Source organism: Sinohyriopsis cumingii, chromosome 3, assembly GCF_028554795.1.
Source record: "Sinohyriopsis cumingii isolate HCF-2022 chromosome 3, ASM2855479v2, whole genome shotgun sequence".
Lineage (NCBI taxonomy): Eukaryota > Metazoa > Mollusca > Bivalvia > Unionida > Unionidae > Sinohyriopsis > Sinohyriopsis cumingii.
The window spans coordinates 48029444-48051292 of NC_142963.1; the positions used below are offsets into that span (position 1 = coordinate 48029444).

The window sequence follows — 21849 nt, forward strand, 5'->3', positions numbered from 1 at the left end:
ACTTAATGTGCCAAAGACGAAATAAAAATGTTCAACTTTAAGTGTCATCATGTGTCTTCGTATTATTTGAAACTGACTTTTTGCATATGGAACCCGAGTGCATATTTTGTAATGACCAGTGAACACTGGTTTTACGTAAACAGCTGACGCTTACCGAATGAAAATACATTAATAGCTTGAATATCATACCATTTTGTCCGTGTGTACGAAGTTGTTGATGTAAAGCAGATTTGTCCACCATGAGTTTTTACAGTCTTCTATGTCAGAGCCAGCTTGGTTCCAAAGCGGACCGTCGAACCAGTACTTTAACAGGATCGTATTCGTTGCCAACACAAGCATGTAAGGAGGGGTGAGTCTGATGTAAAACATATGAAGGATATTCATTTCAACGAGATAGCACGAGGGCTCTTTTAAATACTATTAAAACACCTTGAAATAAAATACTAACACAGATGATTTTATGAACTTTATGTATATGGTCGTGTAAATATGTGACTACTGGAATTAGACTTCATACTGTCATGTTTTTGTAGTATCATTATGACAGGAAATACCTGGCGATTTGCTTATTTCACCATAACTGAAATTCATTTGCATTCAATGGCCAAATAGTGATACATCTCAAGTAACAGATATTTACGTACTATAGTCCAAGTCAAATTCAGATGAGGCTAGCTACATATATAATCTATTTAATGCAAGTAAAAAGTATTCAGGACTTTTTGTGTTATATTTTTGTCACAATGCATCACCTCCAAAACCGATGAAAATAGAACATTCCCCATCGGAATTTCCTGATTCCTCCCAGCTTCTTTATCTCCCCTAGAGTCAAGTAAGCCACAAGTAGTCCACTGAAAGAGGAAACGAGCAAGTATGTTATAGGACATTATAAATCTAAGAGTTCTATATAGAAAAGAAGCCCTCCGATTCGGCCATGAATGCATACTGTTGAATGTCTTCATTGGACAAAATCGTTCGTATTCATCATTGTAAATCTGATACTGGTGACACAACAATAGGTAAACCATAGAAAATTATTCATCACACGTGTAAGCAAACGACACTATAGCCAGGAATAGAAACATAATTAAAGCATATAGATATATATGTACATAAATTAAACACTTCCACAGAAGAAGAAAAATTTGGTCTCCTCAAATATAAGTAGTACAACTTTATCCGCGGACGTTTCAGAGACATGTTATTAGCAAGTCCTTTTTATTTGCAAATCATCCCAGCACATTACCTGAGGAGGAGAAACGAATCTACGGATAAAGTGGCATTCGAAATCGCCATGAAGCTCCATTCGTGTGACTTTACATCAATAACTTGCTTCAGATTTTCTGCAATAAAGTAAGGAGACTAGCAAAACACGCATGGAAAATGTGGGCTTCAAGCATTAATAAAGATGCTTCGACCAACATTTTTTCCCTAGAGACAGTGTAACATTTAACATTAATCGAAATTATTTCTTTTTGATCTGTACTCTATCAAGGCTATTCGCATTATTATGAAATGCGTGACTATGACGTCAAGAACTCTCAATCAAAAACAAATTGTTATTGATTTGAAAAGAAGAGGTAGAAAATTACAAAGTCCTAAGAGACGTAACACACGGACACACACACACACACACACACACACACACACGAACACAAACACGCACACACACATATAGATACATGACAGAGAAGTCAGAAGACATCGTTGTAATGAACTTCAATCAAACTTTAAAACAGGAGATTAAACATCGGCTCAAAAATGAAGTTTTTCAATCCCCTTCGAATTTTTTTAGTCCAATCCTTGATTAATAATTAAACCATGATACCAATCCAACGACAACGAAAAACTAATAAACAAAGCCACAAAAACGTTATTGGCACAGTTTTTCCGGTCTGTGATTACATTCCTTGTTCTGACACGTTAGATGAAAAGATGTATCCATGGTAAGCCTTCTTCCGCTAGGCTTTCCGGCTGCCTGCACCATCTAAGAACACCTTAGGCCAACGTCTCACCCTTCCAAAGAACTTGATAGAAGCTGTAAACCTTGTATAATCGACCAGAAATGTAAATTCATTAATTTTTAATCTTATAAAACATACGCACATTTTTACCTGATACTTACGTATAATTAGGGCAGATGCGGAGTAAGTATGTCCTACAATTACCCAGGACATACTAAGGACGCGTATGCCATTGATGGAAGTCAGTGCACCTGCCGCTTGTTTTGTGCTCAGCAACTTTTTGCCGTTTGTGTAAATAGAAAATGACGCAAATATTTGCCCAAGCTTTCCTGCAACATAAAGCGATATTAAATTAATCGTTCGGGATGAAACGTTAATTTTTGTATCAAACTCGAGCACAAACATTTTTAATCGCTCAGAAAATAACAAAACATTGTATAAATTATGGCATTCGATAAAATGTATCGTTGAGCAACCAAATCGTTACTTGCATCTCCGTCAAATATTCCAACAAGTCACTCATTTTAGCAAGGAATTGAACATTTCGCGAATTAAAAAAACTCATTTTTTCAGTCACGTGTCACATAGTTCATAAGATGGTTAAGACAGACACATGTATGCAGATTGGGGGTCAGAGTTATTACCCTGCCGTTGTTTGTTTTTCTCTGGTTTTTCTTCTTGGTGAGTAAAACTAGTAATCGTTCCATTCTCTTCTTTCAGCTTCGGATTCGATCTCACACTGTTTTGTCTACGCAGTGCGATGACGTCATAAAGTGTCCCAATCACCAGCGCGGCAAGGAGTACCCAGAGGACAACACTGCACGAAACAACTTTATTGTGAAGACAGGTATATATTATAGCGATATCGTGTAGCGAAATATGTTAGTTTATGGAACATGGCTGCATCCTAACGCAATCACCTATTTAAATTAGCATGAAGAAACATGCCCACACGATTTATCCATTACAAGAGAGAGAAAAATATACAACAGCATTTAAATCACTTTGCTGCATTACACATAATGTACAACGCAGGTACTTAGTACTAAACAAGTAGAGATGTTTTTACCGATGACTAATTGTTTATTGCGAATTATCTTGCTTTCCCTTTGATTCAAGAACTCTACCTTATGAAAAGCCCTTCTGACTGTTGGAGAATAACAATCTCTCTCTCTCTCTCCGAGCGAATGAAAACTCGTATCCATTCCCCATCTAAATATTGCACGATATGTGCTCCATAGATTCACAACCAAAATCTTAACTGATGGTGCGTGCATGTGTGCAAAACAGTGTCAGACAAGGAAGGGTTTAAGAGCGCGATCTCATATACCATTGCAATTTCTTTCGAGCAGCACTGTAATTTCAAATAAATAATGGCAATAAAATATGTTGGTATCAGACTGAAAGATCAATGAGATTATAGCCGTTGGTATCGTATACTCTATCTTGCATTCGAGAGAAAAAGTGATGCAAGTTACCAAAAAGAGATTTATGTCTAACACTTTGTCAAGAATGTGTTAAAGATAATCCTCTCAAGGTGTTACGATAGACTCGTACAAGTATACAAGATTAATTAAGACTCGTACAAGTAGACAAGATGCATTACAACTCGTACATTTATGCAAGACTTAGTATGATTTGTTGTGTCCATCAGCAGTGAACGATAAAAAGACATTTTTAATTGCGTGAAATCAAAATAAAATAATCACTCTGTACTGACGTAAAAGCGATAGCTGGTACATCATATTTTATTTTTTTGTGGCAGACAACATTTGAAACTGCACTGGACGAATTTTCAAAGAAGTATCCTGCGGCTGAATAAACCGAAAAATTAAAAAATGTATACTTCAAAAAATGAATATGATGAAGCGTTTTCAAATTTGAAAACTAGGAGTGATCTTCAAATTTTAAATCAAAGAGTGATCTTCAAATTTAAAACCAGGAGTGATCTTCAAAATAAACGGATCGTAGGTCGCCCACCTGTCATAAATATAAAAGGAAAATGAAATTGACACCAATCAGAAAATGTGGATAAAATTAGTTTCAAACCTTTTTTTTTACAGTGAGAAAATTAGATACAGATTGATTGATTGATAGTCCGACTCGTTGCTCTACGGTGTGTTGTTGAACTGAGGATCCGGAAGGGCGGAATTCAACTTATCTTCTATCTTTCTTTCATGCAAATGAAAGTACATTTTGGTCTTATATATTTTTAACTACAAAGTCATTTGTATTCTGTTCAAACGATGAAAAAATGCATAAACATATAAATAAATACAATGGTTCAACCCGCACGATGTAAAAGTATTTAGTAGCATTCTTTAGAAAGTCGTTAGATTTAATTGACATTCCAGTATATGTTTGCATTAAACTGGTTAGGTAAAGGACTTTATGATATTTTTGGTACATTTCTCTTTGTTAGAATATGTGGGTGTGTGTTAGAAAAATATCTGGCAAACGAAAACCCTGCAGTGAACTAGACCAACGAAGATGCCGATAATTATAAACAGTTTAAACAATTTCGAATTTAAAGCATCATTGGTGCGATAATAAATATTCACAGTTTTGATTTTTGAAAAAATTTTGATATTTTAAAATAATGTGTCCGAAGAAAGGAAACCGATTTTATTAGAGTCTGCGGTCAAAAATTGTACTTTTCGAAAACTTAGGAAGCCATTTTATTAAGGAATTCAAACAGAATGCTTCATGCTACAAGATGACCTTCTGCTGGTGTGAAAATGTATGCCGTCTATCTTAGCTTACGATACATTTTGGAAATATTTAATCTCGGTTGGGAATCTTTCATCAAATATTAGTTTTCTGTTAATAATATAATTTATTAAGTGTTACTTTAAATTCATGTTCATAAATGCAGTTCACTGAAAGGTTTGGATTCCCTGGCTCTTTTGTCCGCCATGTATTAGAGGTCCATCGTTCTAGAAATGTTAACCAGTGTTGACTCAGGGTATATATTGGGGATCCTATCAAGATTGTTCAAACATAACATCTCTCGTGTTTACATATCACAACAACTTCTATCGGGGATGGAAATGAGTCAGTGATAAAGAGGGTGTTGTCTCGTATGGAGGAATGAAACGAGAGAGTCGAATTGGTAAAGGCACTGTCTTATATCGAAAGGGAGTGTTATAGAGATAAATGTGTTGCCTCGTACTGCGGGCGGATGGGATAGGGTATTAAAGAGGAAAATGGTGTCGTATATCAATCGTATATGAGGAGAAGTAATAAGGGCAAATGTTTAGTCTCACGTCAAGGTGGGGAAGGGAGGGAGTGTTGAAGTGGTAAAGACGTGTCATAATGGTGGTGGGGGAAAGAATATCACAGAATTAAAGGGACTGTCTCATATCAACGGGGGAAAGGAGAGAGTGTTAGGGAAGTAAATATCCTTTTTCAAATCGTGGGTGGAAACTAGAGTGTTAGCGAGGTAAAGGGATTGTTTGAAGAAAAAAAACACGCGGGGAATGCAGGAGAATGCTGATACCGACAAAATGGTGTTGTCTCAGATCAACGTGGAGAAAGTAGAGTGTTAAATTGCCGATGGTGTTGTTTCATACAAAGGGGGAAAGAGAGAGCGTTGGAAAGGTAAACGTGCTCTTAACTTGAAAACAAACATGAAAAGAAATAAGATGACTGTCCAGTGACAGATGTGACAAACAATAAATAGCGGTAGTGTAGAAACACGTTTAGGCAGTAACATACTGCCAATCATCTTGTGGAGGCGATCTTGACACGAGTTAGTTATTGCAGATCGTTTAAATGGATCGCGCTTGTCGTCCGTGAACGAAGAAATATAGCATATTAATTGAAATAAATCAATAATGATACAAATTATCATTTATAAATGACACAGAAGTGTTGGGTCTAAGTTGTCCGCCATCCAATTAGGTACATTGTTCAAGAAACGTCTATCCGAAATAGGTACTGACATTTATTGTGAGTGACCAAGATGGCACGCGGAAAGAAAAAAAGAATATATATATGAATATATATATATATATATATATATATATATAGAGAGAGAGAGAGAGAGAGAGAGAGACAGACAGACAGACAGACAGACAGACAGACAGAGACAGAGACAGAGAAGAAAGTGTGATGCAGTTGACAACATGCGCAAAAAGAATGACATGTATTTAGGGTTTAGGGTAGAGGTTGCATGTAAAATGGCGAGAGTGTTTAAATACTGTGAGGGAATAAACATAAACAAGAACCGTGGTGATATTTTACTAATTATTCCATCAAGCGCGATAAAGAAAAGTCATGAGGATAAATGTCAAAGAATATATTCCACACAAAAAAAAAGAGAACAAATAATTAAGAAAAACAAAACCAATGCTAATGTATTCACCACTTCCAGCATTAGGCGAGGAGGGAGAGTATTATTCAATCATTTGTAAGTCATTATCATAACATGGAGAGATTTATTTTATCAAAACGTATCCTTCTTTAGTTGACTTTATCTATATACGTGTAAGATTTATACTACAATAATATCCAACAATAATGATCAGTATGACAACAACGCCAACTTATTACTATGTGACATGTTTTACTAATTATAATTTAGCACATCGTCTAAAATATCTTGTACATATGTGAAGACGAAGACGTACACCAAACCGTATTATGAAATCCTATGTCATAACAGGTAAACAGATTTTTGTAACTCACCTGTTTGAAGGAGAATACGTACGCTGTTGTCATCACACGAGTCAGGGACACATACACCAACAGACAATTGTATAGGAATAATTGAAGATTGATCCTGGAAAGATCAATTGTAATAACTTCTGGCATGCGTCATTTTGACAATTTCTCTCTATCTCTCTCTCTCTCTCTCTCTCTCTCTCTATATATATATATATATATATATATATATATATATATATATATATATATATATATATATATATATATATATTTGTACGATTCTAAAAGATACATAGTATTTAGGTCAGATTTTCTGGGTTACAGGTTAAAGACGGTCGTTGAGTGGGTCTTCATGTGGGTCTTTAGAAATCACATTTTCATATGCATTTCGAGTCGAAATGTGGGATATTTTTTGTTTGGTACATTTTATGAATATCACTTTTCTTAATTAAAGTACGATCGTTCTTTATTGATAGATGATGCATTTTTTCCCCAAAATAACACGTGATCCAATGTTTACAAAAATGTATCGTTGTGCAGAATTACCAGACTATATATATATATATATATATATATATATATATATATATATATATACACACACACATATATGTGTGTGTGGTCGCGCGTGCGTGTGTGCGTGTGTGTGTGTGCGTGTGTGTGTGTGTGCGTGTGTGTGTGTGTGTGTGTGAATACGTGTTTATATTCGTCACTAATAGCACCAACAGTTTCGCCAGTATCATATTATGCGAAAACAATTCTATCACGTTAAATTAACCACGAAGGAAGTACCACCATGTCGGCCAATTCTGCGAATCAGGTAATTCTGCGCAACGATACGCCATTTCTGTAAACATTGGATCACGTGTTATTTTGGGTCAAAAGTCCATTTTGCATCAAGAAAGAACGATCGCAATTTAATTAAGGAAAGTGATATTCATAAAATGTACAATAATATCCAGAATTTCGACTCGAAATGCATATGCAAATGCGATTTCTAAATGTCAACATGAATACCCACTCCATGATCTTCTTGAACCGGTAACCCAGAAAAACCGATTTACTTTGTAAGTTTTAGAATCATACAAATAAATACATTATATAAACGATGGAAACGTATACCTTAAAACAACAGTGCATTTTAATCCAAGTTTCCATTTTTGCAGTAAGTTGTCTCACACTTTTTTTTTTTGGGGGGGGGGCACCAGACAGATGCACCCTGCCATTTCCAAAAAATAAAAGTATTTATGTTTGTGTGTTTCCTCCTCAGATGTGTTATGTGTTTTATTTAAAACAAAGTTTTATATCAGAAATTTAGTTTTTAGAATTTGTGATGGGGTATTTATGTTTCCTTAGTGTTATCTAAAGGGTTGTTCGTCCGAGCCTGGTTTCCCTCACCTTGCTCGAAGTTCCTTCCCTTGAAATTTTGTGACCTTTGCCTAGGTCTCAGTGTTTGCTATATGTAGTGGTGCTATATTGTGTGTATGCTATATTTTCTGTATGTTTGAGACAGCAAGTATAAATCAAATATCTTTCCCAGTTGTATTTCTTCCTAATTTGGATTTAAGATCCGTTATGATATATTATATTTTATCCTTTAATTTGTTTTATGGTTTTCGAATTTTGACGATGGAACGGTGTACTATTTAGATTTTTTTTTAATTCCTATTGTATTATTCGAGTGATAATATGTGTCGTTCCTCGTAAAAGATGTTGATAGGTAGGTTACGCTCGGTCCAAGGTCCACACTTCTTTTATTCTCTGTGTGTTTCTCGTGGGTCGAGTTAGGCATTCTTTATTTAGTTTATCTGATTATTCTTTATTTAAAGATCCAAAATTGTTTAATGAGACCACATTTTTGTATTGTGGTCAACCATACAGTGCGGGAGATGTATGACTTTTAAGATATAGAAGAAGTTAGTAGGGTTTTAAACTAAGTGTTATACAGTATGTATTTGTGTCTGTTTTGTCTGTTTATGTTCTACATGGGGTGTTTTCAAAGACTCTTTCATGGACCTGTCCACTTCGCATAGCGCCATGTAACTCAGCCCCATGATGTCATCGACTTTTACTTCCCCCATATAGTTTCCCCGTATCTCTTACTATGTGTCTTTAGAATTTTCTTTCAGAAAAAAAATAATGACAAAATTTCCTTTTCATTCCTTTCTTCCCTTTTCTTTTTTTAAAAAACAAAAAATTCAAAAAAAGTTTTTTAAAAAATATTTGAAATATATTTTGAAATTTTCTTTGAAATATGGCTGTTGTGGGGTGAGATGAGGGGATATGGGTATGGCATCGGCTCGCATTTGCGCTACTCGACCCTTCGGTCTGTAATACCGATTCCTCCCTCCCCTTCTCTCCCCCAATTCCAAAATAAATTGCGTTATATCAGCCTGACGGTAAGTATCTGTTCGTCGTAAGACGTATTGAATTCTTATTGTGGTTAATATTCTTATTTGTACCACGTATCTTATTTAAAAATATTTATCACCTGTCCACAGGATATCATCGTAGTTACTATATAGTCAATATTTTTTAGAACGATTTTGTTTTCGTAGTCTATATCTATGAATAAAATGTTATTTTTGTTATACTTATATTTTTGCATATTTCCATTATTAACTTTATTCTATTATGTTTAGTTTTATCACATTGGGCAATCGTATGTAGTTTGGTGAAGTTCGCTGTTTTACATAAAGGGCATTTCGTCATTATCCTGATCATACGACTCCACACGTACAAATTCGTCTGCTACCCAACGTGTCAATTTTACGCTACAATATAAATTCTCAAGAAATTCACCGGTGTATAGTCTGTTTCTAAATTCTGTAGGATTTTTTTTTTTTGTATTACCCATCAGCAAGACGTAAACTCAAAACATCCTACTAATTGATGTTTTTATAAAATGTTGAACTTTACTAACTTTTTACGAGATCGGTTTTGTTTGATTAATATATCTTGCCATTTATCGGCATTATTACGACGAATTTTGTAAAACTAGCTATGAATTTGACCTAATTACTCGACTGAATGCTGACAGAAACAGTCCAAAGTAATGCATTCATTTGTATTGCCCGAATTATAAATATTACATCTTTTCAACGCTGTGCGCAGAATAAGCCGACATATCGCGAGTCAGGAAAACACAGGGTGGTATCCCCTGTGTCCAGAATTAATAGCATTTTGAACAAAATATTCTGGTGACGATTGCCTCTTTTCAAATGGTAAACATTGTTGTATTTTATTTTCGTCAATCGGTCGAATTCGGTATGCGTTTTGCTTCAATATTAGAGACGGAAACCTTAAGTGTGCAAAAATGCCTGACAGCATTGTAAACACAAGCAACGCGCTATTTCCTATAACTGAATTTAAGGAGTTTGACTTGCATCAAATTAAATAGCTATGTAAGTACTTTTGTTATTGACAAATCGTTATCATTTGAAACCCTGTTTCTTAAATTAAAACCTTCCATATATGTTTTCTTACATGTACTCAGCTGCAACTGTACCTACTTGTATCATTTATATCATATCAAAACAATATCATATTGTTTCAAAGTATATGGCTTCAGTCATCAGAAATGTTTCTTAAAAAATAGATTTTATCTAGACCGAGGAAAAGGTTTCGTGTCACTTAGAAATGTTTACTTACTAACAAAAGCGGAAATCTGGCCAGACAGTATCGTCCATTAAACACATGCACGGGTGTGGCACTGCTAATTTTGTTCTCGCCTATAACCAGTTTGGCCTCTACGCCAACACATTGTTCGTAAGATCCAAGCCATTGCACGTTTCCGTCCAAAATGGCGCTACCAGGCTTGCCCAAAGCGTCGATCACTGAAATGGATTGAATGAACTTTTTTGTCCATCTCTAGAAAGTCTATTGGCAAGATGATTGGGTCGCATCGCACTATTAAAATACCTGCTTAAAGTCTCCTTGGTTCTGAGTTAGATCTCAACGTCCGACTCAAGAAAGAGCATATAGCCGCTTTCATTCGGATTCAATGGTCTGCACTACATGTATTGCACCTCATTTATTCATTGTGACGTTTAAAGTTATTGTGACGCAATAGTAACCACGTGCATGATGCCAGTTAAAACTGGACATTATTTATATCCGAGATTATTCTTGTATATGATGGGAAAGGCCTAGGATGTTCCGACTGACATCGCTCTGTAGTTTTTATTAAGCTCTGCGCCGTTGCCGAGCGTCACATCTGCAGAAACCAACGCTAAGCATTGAAAAACATGAGTATCCTGACATCACAGTGACAGTGTATATGATTTGAAAATGTTCATCAAAAATTATATTATTGCTATATACGGTAAAGATTAATGAAATTGTAACATGAACGTCAGTCGTTGTGTTAGATAAAAATATTAAATACAGCACAATATGTGATCTGAAATAGTACAAAAGAAATCACATGGTACAAACTCGAATCCTTTAGCCAATGTTTCTCCAGGTTACTCAAGCAGGTACAATCTTAGGCCGATAAATCAGCCCCTCTCCAGTGATGATATCAATTGGCGGTTTAGGGGATGATATCACCCATTCATAAAACCTGCAAAAGTCTGCAGCTAATCTTGGCTGCACACATAGGTGTACATTTTATACACTTACCGGTTTTTCTCGGGGCTGAGGAGCTAATGTCGAATGAAAGTTACTTTTGGTGACATGTTCATTATATTTCCGGAGCAAATGTTTGGTGACTTGTAAATCCATGTTGAATATTTTAACACCCTGTCCTGTAGCCATTTTGAAATTCGCGCTATACATAGCTATTACCAAATACCGGCATATGTCAAAAGTGTACGTAGGTGTGTTTCGGAAAGATTTGCATGCAGCAAAATTGCACATTTTAATGAGCAGGCGACATCAGACTAACATATCGTCCATTAGTATCAACACAGATTTGGGGGATTTATTTATCGAAACTAGTACGATCTAAGGCTTTTTGAAGGTAACAAACCTGAGTGCTAATATCCATCGAAATGAGATGAATTCTTCTGGGACTAAACTTAGAGCCATGTTTAGATATACTATTTAACGTGTGTATATTGCATACGCCAATTATTAAATAAGGTAGTTTTAATTCACGCACATAATGCAGATTTCTTAAGAAGAACAGAACATTTTCTATGTTCGATTTATTATAAAAAGATCAACATAAAAAGTTATTAAACAACTTACTTTGCATGGCCCACCCTTGCCGCTGGATTAATTTTTCCAACATCAGATTTGTGTGATTTAAACACACATCATTGACACCATGTTGCCCTTTTATACCATCCTGTTTCATCCGGTTAACCACGTCTCCCAACCCACTTCGCATTTGCTGTAGAAATGGTAGAAGCGACAGACTGGAACCGTTGATAACCCCGCCATTTAATACGTTTTGTACGGCGGTAATTGAATTTGCTATTGCCAATAATTTGTCGACATTCAAACTGTTGCTTCCTACTTGCTGCGTCAAGATTATCGACGACAACAAAGCGAGGAAACCAAACAGTTTAATATTGAAATTTACTCTAAATAAACTGTGCTCCATCGGGACTGAGGTGTTAACGGTTGTGCAACCAGTTAACGTATGCGGGTTTTATTGAAACTAATATTTACATATTTTCAGCGCTAGGTTGGTTCATATCTATCATTTGTTAAGGATAATGGTGCTTATCAGCTAGTGACAACCAACGGAGTCTCATTCGTTTAGGGTGATTCTTAAACGGTGACATAGGTATTTGGAATTCAGTGTCTTCCAGAGGGGAGGAGGATGGTGTAATTGCAAATTATATTGCACAGGAATTCGACCTCTCTCCCATTACTCGTACGCCGAATACATGTAATAGAAGATGCATAACTGTTCACTATATATTACTCTGCTCCTCGAAAATTCTACACTTACCCTATAAAGGTCTCGTATTTTAAAGAAGGTTGACATACAAAGACATGCAACTATGCAGGTATTACCTTTTAATGTTATATTCGACTGTTTTAATATTTTTTGTACCTGACCGCACTGAAAAATAAACTATCAAGTATATTATGACATATTATCGAAATATAACATATTCTCTTATACACTTTTCAATTCATTCATCAGTCTCGTGACCTAGTGTGGTCGTCGAGGCGCTGTGCTGCTGAACATCTGACCAGTTCCCTTCACTTGTCTCGATCATGTGCCAATGCCTGTGTCTCCGCAAAACGTTTCCTGGTCCATTCTGTGATGTTGTCAGTCCACTTTTTTCTCTGTCTACCTCTCCTTCTGCCACCCTGGACGCTGCCCTGCAGGACTGTTGTGACATGGCAATACCATTTCAGCTTTCTCTTTTTGACGGTGATGAGGAGGTCCTCATATTGGCCTACTTTGCGCCTGATGGTATTACGCACTTCTTCATATGTGATGTGGTCCAGGTAAGAGATGCCAAGGATGGTTCTGTAGCATCTCATTTCAAGTGCCTGGATTCTTCGTTGTAATTCTGCTGTCAGGGTCCAGGCCTCACATGAGTACAAAAAGACTGAGATGACTAGTGCTCGCAATAGTCTGATTTTAGTTTTCAGACAGATATTCTTGTCTCTCCAGATGGGTCTTAGCTTTGACATAGCTGCAGTTGTTTGTGCTGCTCTTGACAAAATTTCTGCTCTTGATCCCTCTTCGGAGATTATGGAACCAAGATATTTGAACTGGCTCACTGTTTCCAGTTCATGTCCTCTGACTTTAATCTTGGCTGAGATTTGTTTGCCACTATTTGTCACCAGTTTTGTCTTCTCAGCGCTTATCTCCATGTCAAGTCTGGAAGATGTTTTATCCAGGTTCTTCACTAAGGTGGCAAGCTCGTCTTCACTGCCTGCCAGCCCGTCAGCGTCGTCTGCAAAGCATAGGTTAGTGATGTTACGACTTCCAATGCTGACTGCCCCACAGTGGTTTTCCAGGGCTTCGCTCATGATGCGCTCTAAGTAGACGAAGAAAAGCGTGGGTGACAGGAGACAGCCTTGACGCACTCCCACTGTTGTCTGGAACCAGACCCCACAGAACCTTGGACAATTACTGCACTGGTAGCCTTGGCGTACATCTACTTGATGGTATTGGTCAACTTTTGACCTATGTTGTACTTATTCATTGTGGCCCACAATGCCTCATGCCACACTCTGTCAAAGGCCTTTTTGAAATCTATGAACACATGATAGATGTCTTGTTGGTGTTGCGAGTACTTTTCACACAGAACCCTGAGATTGAATATTTGTTCTGTTGTGCTTCTTCCACTCCGGAACCCGGCCTGTTCTTCAGCGATTATTTCTTCTGCTTGTGGTTTCAGTCTGTTCAAGATGATCTTCAGCATTACCTTACTAGCATGGCTGATCAAACTGATAGTTCTGTAATTTTGGCACAGATGGAGATTGCCTTTTTGGGGAGTGTTATAATCAGTGACTGGGTCCAGTGTGTTGGCCATTCACCTCTCTGCCAGATCTTGTTGCAGATTTTTGTTAGTAGCTCTTTCACTGACCCTCCCCCCCCCCATTCTTGATAAGTTCAGCTTCAGTGCTCTTATTGCTGACTCCACCTCTTCTTTGAGAATGGGGAAATCATCATCATTTGAGGAATTTGGAACTTAAGCACCTCTGGGTCTCCTCTGGACTGATGGTTGTAGAGTTCTTTGCAATCTTCAGTCCATCTTTCTGCAATGTCACTCGCTTCTGTGAGACATTTTCTTTTTGGTTGCTTCTGTCTGGTGAGGTCTTTCACAATTTGGAATGCCTTTTTGCTGTTATTCTTTATCAGACTACTCTCTATTTCTGTGCACTTTTGTCCAATCCAATTTCCATTTGCTTTCTTCAAGTTTTTTCTGATATTCTTGTTTATTTCTCGGTACTCCATTGCCCCTGTTGTGTGTCTGGTGTTTTTGAGGTCTCTTCGGGCATCACACAAATTTAGAATCTCGTCTGTAACCCAGGGTCTTTTATTTGGGTGATGGAGGCCAATGATGTCCTTGGCAGCTGCTGTCATGACTGTGTTGAAAGTGTCTGTCATCACTTTAACATCACCATCCATCACAAGGAGTGGAGCAAATTTTCCTCTAATTGTGGCTTGAAATGACTTGCAGATGTTAGGGTCCTTCGGTTGTTCAAGGTTGAATTTGAGCCTGATGGTCTTTGGCTTGTTAATTTTCTTCAGCCTCACTCGGAAGTTCATAATCACGAGGTCGTGATCACTCCAAACATCAGCACCTGGGAACGTCCTTGTTCAAAACCGTTACCGATCTGGCATCAATAGGGCAAAAACTTTTCAATAAGAGCGGATTAATTGCGATGGGAGGCTGGATGATGTTTTTCTTGGATTTCAGACTTCGTTTGTGTGAATTAATTTAAAGAACAGCGGGTAATTTACCGACGTTTTTGAATTTGAGGGAATCATGATAGTAATGTTGTACACCCAACATGGCCAAGATCGCATCCGTTACACAATACATTTTTGAAGTACCGCTCCGGTGGCCTAGTGGTTAGAGCGTCCACCTCGGATGCGGGAGGTCGTGGGTTCGATCCTCGGCCGAGTCATACCAAAGACTTACAAAAATGGTATTAACAGATGCCTCGCTTGGCGCTCAGCATTAAGAGGTTAATGTTAGGACTGGTTGGCCTGGTGTCAGGATAATGTGACTGGGTGGGACAGCATGCTATTTGTCTGCGGCATGATGCCCCAGTGCTAGACGTCAGTAGTAAATGGGGGCACCCTAGCGTCAAGGGGAATTAGCATTACAAGACCCCTTGGGCAACTCTAGCGTCAAGGGAAAATTAACATGGAGAAAAATCGTGGGTCAGATTAGCGTCAAGGGAAATTAACATGGAGAAATATCGTGGGTCACTCTAGCGACAAGGGGAATTTAACATGGAACTATAGTGTGGGTCTGTCTAGCGACAAGGGGAAATTAACATTGGAATAGAGTTTGGGTTTGTCTAGGGACAAGGGGAATTGAATATGGGATTTTTTTTTAAATTTAAATTTAAATTTAAATTTAAAAAAGGGGTAGGCAATGGAAAGGCTATCTCTTTTCGAGAAATATGGCTGGCCCTGAAAAGGGCCTTTGGGTTTTCTTCTTCTTCTGCTTCTAATTTCTTCTTTTTCTCCACCAAGTTCTTATTTTATCTCCAACACTCTTTCTCTTCTTCTCTTTCTTTTTCTCCTGCTCTTCTTTCTTCTTCTCTTCCTCCTCTTCTTTCTTCCTCTTCTCATTTTCTTCTTCTTTTTCAATCTTTTCGTTCCATTTGCTTATTCTTATTCTTTCCTCTTCATCCTCCTTCTCCTCCTTTATCTCTTTCATGACACCACTAATCTTGTCCTTTACCTTTTTTAAGTTATTAATTTCCATCTTTACACGATGGGGACTATAGGAATAATGGTCTTCAACCAGTCTTATTAACATCTGCTCCATCATTCCTAAGTTGTCTAAAACGTCTTGTAATGTTTGTATTTTGTCCATTTGGTTAGAAGCCATCTTCTTTTTTTATTCTTTGCAGAATGGTTTGAACGACGAATACTATGGGTTCTTGTACTTAAAGCGCGTACGTGAAGGAAAACATTCCCCTAAAACGTAAAATTGATCTTACCTAGATCATGACCAAACAACGCGCGAACGTGAAGGAAAACATCCCCCTACTTTTTCATTTCATATAATAAAACCCAAACTATACTTTCTCATTTCATATAATAAAAACCCAAACTATACTCTCCACATACGCTAAGAAACAATAAACAAAATCCATAATCTACTATCCACACAATCTTACGTGAGCGCTTACAAAACCCAAACTATACTCTTCACATACGCTAAGAACAATAAACAAATCCATAATCTACTATTCACACAATCGTACGTGAGCGGGTACAAACACAAACACAAACACACAAACACAAACACACAAACACAGACACACAAACACATACGCTAAGAACAATAAACAAATCCATAATCTACTATTCACACAATCGTACGTGAGCGGGTACAAACACAAACACAAACACACAAACACAAACACAAACACACAAACACATACGCTAAGAACAATAAACTAATCCATAATCTACTATCCACACAATCGTACGTGAGCGCTTACAGAACCCTAACTATACTCTTCACCTACGCTAAGAAACAATAAAGAAACCCATAATCTACTATTCCCACAAACATACCTGAGCTCATACAAGCACCAACACACAAACACATACCCTCACACTATCTTAAAAAAGAGTTAGTGTTTATAATCACACTACTCTACCTACGCACATTGGCAAATCGATCGTTATTTCTTTTCTAGAGTATTGGGTAGCCCTGAAAAGGGCTGTTTTTTTTTTTTTTTGTTTTTTTTTTTGGAATTTCATGGACACCTGGTTAATGGTGGCACCTTCCAGGCCTAGCGCCACATACACATCTTGTCCCCCAGTTACTTTTTACCTTTTTGGGGGAGAGAGCAGAGGCAGGATATGTCGCTTCAGAATCCCAATTTTCGCTCTCTGGGATTCTGAAATTTCTTCTTCTTCTCTCCTTTTCCTCCTCCTCCTCTTCTTTGTATCTTCTCTCATCCTCTTTGTATCTTCTTTCCTCTTCTTCTTTATATCTTCTCTCCTCCTCTTCTTTGTTTCTTCTTTCCTCCTCCTCTCTTATCCTTCCCTCCTCCACAATGGCTTCCGCGGCCAGTTCATTTAATATGCGCCTGGCATATTCCAGATGCACATGAAGTTCCAACAGTTTCTCCAGTCTCGTGTTCATTTTTGGTGTTGATCAATCAACAAGGGTAGCTGGACTGCCGAACGAGTTTCAATTTATAGTGAAAGCGCGGACGTGAACGAAAACATCCCCTAAAAACATAAAATTGATCTTACCTAGATCATGACCATAAAACAACGCGCCGACCTAAAAGAAACACTCACTCACTTTTTTATGATACCCATCACTATTTTAAAAATTTTTATAAATCACTTCAATAGACTATCCACATACGCAAAGCAATCCAATCTAACCCCAAATTTACACCTCAAACACCAAAAAAAAAAGACATCATTTTAATCTACTATACATACGAACTTACTTAACCACTTACAAACACAAACACACAAACACATACCCTCACATTTTTTTTAAAAAAGAGTTAGTGTTTATTTTCACACTACTCTACCTACACACATTGGCAAATCGATTGTTATTTCTTTTCTAGAGTATTGGGTAGCCCTGAAAAGGGCTGTTTTTTTTTTGTTTGCTATGGCATTCTTTTTTAGTTTCTAAGAATGCGATGTCCTCTGAGGATAGACGTTCTGGCGATAGGTCTGCTTCTTCGGAAAGAGAAGAAGAACTCTTTGGTGTCGATACGACAATCGACAAAGCCTCTGTCAGCTTCAGGCTGCTGCTGCTGCTCTTGTTGTTGTTGTTGCTGCTGTCTCTGAAGTCTGTACTTCTCTGTCCATTCTTCTTTTTCCCTGTTCATTTCTTCTCTGAAGAGCTCTTCTATCAGGTTTTCAGTGATTTTTAACATTCTCACATTCTCTATTTCTTCTGGCTTCGGTATCAGACTGTGTCTGACCCTATGCAAATTCACGTAGGCTTCGTTGAGTTTAGCTAGTTTGGAGCACATCTTCTTAGGAGGATGAGTCGACAATGGATGGTTAGACTGGAAACAACCCGGTTCTTAAAGTCAAAGCGCGGACGTGAAGGAAAACATCCCCCACACGGTTTTTGAGTCGCAACGTTTAGTGAGTGTCATGAGAGGGATAGTAAGAAATGAAAGAGCGTCAATTCAACATTCTTATAGCTAAACAAAAGACAAAGGCATTTTTTTCAAAACACAACATTTTTTATTCAAAAATCACTTAACACTAAACAACAACTCTAACATTTTTAACAATAATCCAACAATATAACATCAAACAATTTTTTCAAAACACAACATTTTTTATTCAAAAATCACTTAACACTAAACAACAACTCTAACATTTTTTAACAACAATGCAACACTAAAAGTTTCTCCACTAGGTAAAGAGGGATAACAGTCTTCCATGGTTTCTAGTAATCTAGGATGACTTCTCTCAAACTGTTGATTTCTATGGTATTATCGAATTCTGCATACAGGATGACGTTCACCGTTTCATCAGGGTCTCGGTCTTTAAACTGAATTTCCACACGAATCTGGCAGGATTTTATAGGGTGGAAATGTCCCTCGTCGCTGCCTTGGTCTGGAGTGAAATCGAAAGCCCACAAAGCGTAGCCTCCTGCATAATCCTCGTACGTAATACCGTGACTGGTATTGGTTCCTAACTGTCCGGTGGCTTCGTACAGGGACAAGTACGATCTCAAGTAATTCTTCTTGGTAAAGTCAGGTTCGAAAGATCGGGTACACAAGGTCTTGCCATCGCGACTGACTTCGATTTTGGACACGCCAAAGTGTTGAAAGTAGAAAGGATTTTTTTCGGCAGCTCCGTTGAAGGCTGTATTCTCGACGATACCAACGATCAAACGTTTGGGTAACTGTCCTTGGAACAGATGATCTTCGATCATGGATCGCTGTCCCTTGGGAATGGTGAAGGTTTTCACTTCCACGCGTCGTATGGGATACTTGGCGGTCGTTCTGCTCAACGTCTGACTGATGTCGTTTCCCACTTTAGGTAACACTTCCACACGGCGTACGTAGAGTCTGGCTTCTAGGATTTTGGTTTTGTAACCGTCACTATCAGCCATCAAATGGAAAGCGGCACTGCTACGATTCAGTCTCAGGCGGACATCCACCCCGTTCAGCAAATAATTTTCTTGCAACCACATGTCCAAATGCAAACGATCCATCAGTTCTAAACTTGTGTCGGCTCCCGTGATTCTCTTTCTTCGTTCTACAAATCCATCATTGTTGTCTTTCTTTTCATCAGTTTCCAATATTTCAAACTTGGTAGGTTCGTCAGCTTCCCATACCACACAGGCATTGAGATGAGTGTTCTTGGCATCTATTCCGTACGTCAAGAGATTTTCCAGGTAGGCACGATAAGGGTAAGTATCCATGCTGCTACTGACCAGTTTGTTATTCAAATACAAGTCCACTCCACTGAACAAGGAATGCATGAAATTGTTGACGGGAGCTACTGCTTCATCGTCTATAGCACCTCCAGTCTTATCTAGAATTTTGACTTTCAGGTACAAGTAACTGCTATTCAGATCGATGTAATCTTCGGGCTGTCCTTTGATTTCAAACTCGATGGGAGCGGAATCGGTCAGTGAGGAGACGGGGTGAAATTCCACCCACTGGGATTCTTGCATCGTCATCATCGTGGGGGGCATGGCAAACAGATCCAGTTCGTCTTGGAACAAGCGCAAGATTCTCGGTGCATCATTTTTTTGTCTCTTTTCTCAATAATCGAAAACGTCTAAGTCTCGAACGGTTCTTCTTTTCTTGGCCTTTCTCGCTTGAAGTCTGGTGAAAGGGTGTTTTCTTCGTCGTCTCTTTCTGCCTTGTCCTTGCTGACTCGGTAGCGTGCAGGGCATTTATAGGTGTCTCTCGTTGGCCTAAAATGTCTTTGCCCGTTTGCAGCAAGGCATTTTTGCCTGCCCTCATGAAGGCTTCTTTAGGGTTTTGTTTGTCGATGATGACATTTTGGAGAAATTCTTTGCCTTGCGTCAGTGCCGCATCTTTCAAGGCGTGCAATCCGCGTGTCACCATCGGTTTCAACACCGGGGCCACCGAACGAAAGGCCGATTTTAACATATCTCCTAAGCCGTGTCCTCGCTGTTGAGCAACCCCTCGGTACACTGGATACATGACTTAAGAGTCGTGAGAGAACCGTTTTCGAAAATGGAGTTTCACCGTGACTTTTCCTTTGGTGAATGGAATCTTTTGTCCCAGATCTCCTTTTATAGCAATGTTGACCGTGTCCAAATACGACTTACTGACAAGCAAATAGTGAGGATGGACAAATTCGCGGTGGACGTGGTAAGTGTTTCCACCTTCCTCGTCAGTGTTCGTGGCAGAATCCACTTTGAAAGGAATGACACACAGTAACGGTACGGAGGTGTGTCCCACCACGTTGTACTCCACCACATCGGAATACACGAACATCAAATTCAGTCCTTGGTTCAGTTCTACCGGGGCACGAAATAACTTGCTAAAAGACTCGTTGTCGTAAGCGATGGGTAATTCGTTTTTCTTGATCATGGTCTTTCTCATGTCCATGTCTCCGCCCAACATGTCATACAATTCAGGACAAAATAAAATGGACAGGATTTTACTCCGTTCAAATTTCATCAAGAAGCGACGAGCTGCTTTGTGGTACTCCAGGGTGACACTTTTTCTGACACTCTCCAAAGCTTTCAGAAACACGACATTAAACCTGGAGGCTATGGTGCTGACCAAATGTTGACTACTAAAATAATAGCCTGGGGGAATGAACAAGTGATAGGTGGTGTACTTTTGTGTACGGGTTTTCTTGTCATATTTGACATTGCTATCCATCCACTGTTGCATTTGCTCGTCATGAACTTCCACATCAAAAAAATTTTGATTGGGAAGGACATTGAGGACTTGGGTCGGGTGAATCATTTCTACTAAAGCCACTTCCCAATGGGCTTCGTGATCTAACTGGATGGCCTGAGGTAATTTGGCCGTGTAACAGCACAACGTGTTCTTGGGAAACACCTCCATGGAACTGTCACTGGGTAAAGTTAAGTAAAATTGGTTTTGGTGACTCATAATTCCAGAGTTCTGTGGCTGTCCGTGGGGTTACTGGACGTCAGAGGCGTGTCTCCGTCTAAAATGGGGTTCTGGTTGTGATTGAAGTGGTGACTGGCACTGGCACTGGACACAAGGTTCCCGGGGTTCCCGTTTGAGGTGAATTTCAGGGAGGGATTAGGAAGCAGGTAACCGATGCAACTGCTCAATAAAATGGTCCACAATTGTTTGTCTCCTTGTTGCAAACTCAAATTGGCGATGGCTGCCCCGATGACACAATACACCACGAAGATTTGGCAGAAAAAGACGATTTGCGTTTTAGGCACACGTTCTCCACACCACACCCACAAGGGTTGTTTTTGTAAATCTTGCACAGAAGAACTAGGTGAAGGAGGAGTGGTCGACGTAGCTGCGTCTGCTGTGTGAAAGGGCATGATGGTCACTTCTTTTTATAGTCGATGACTTGCGAAGCGTCGATCCAAGAATCAAAACTGGGTGGATATCCTTTCCAACGTACTTTGAC

The 21849-nt window shown here is 38.5% G+C and overlaps 1 protein-coding gene across 1 annotated transcript in view; it reads right to left on the reverse strand.

Moving 5' to 3' along the window:
- The window catches only part of LOC149802811 (nose resistant to fluoxetine protein 6-like), a 34555-nt gene extending 22367 nt beyond the window's left edge, over positions 1-12188 (reverse strand). The window contains exons 1-9 of the mRNA XM_089951318.1: positions 11826-12188; positions 10284-10468; positions 6654-6747; positions 3685-3778; positions 2609-2781; positions 2126-2293; positions 1247-1343; positions 753-851; positions 190-355 (exon numbers count right to left, since the gene is read on the reverse strand). Coding sequence (XP_089807444.1) covers positions 190-355; positions 753-851; positions 1247-1343; positions 2126-2293; positions 2609-2781; positions 3685-3778; positions 6654-6747; positions 10284-10468; positions 11826-12183 — 1434 coding nt within the window. The 5' untranslated portion in view covers positions 12184-12188. The remainder of the gene's footprint in view (positions 1-189; positions 356-752; positions 852-1246; positions 1344-2125; positions 2294-2608; positions 2782-3684; positions 3779-6653; positions 6748-10283; positions 10469-11825) is intronic.
- Between the last annotated feature and the right edge of the window lie 9661 nt (positions 12189-21849).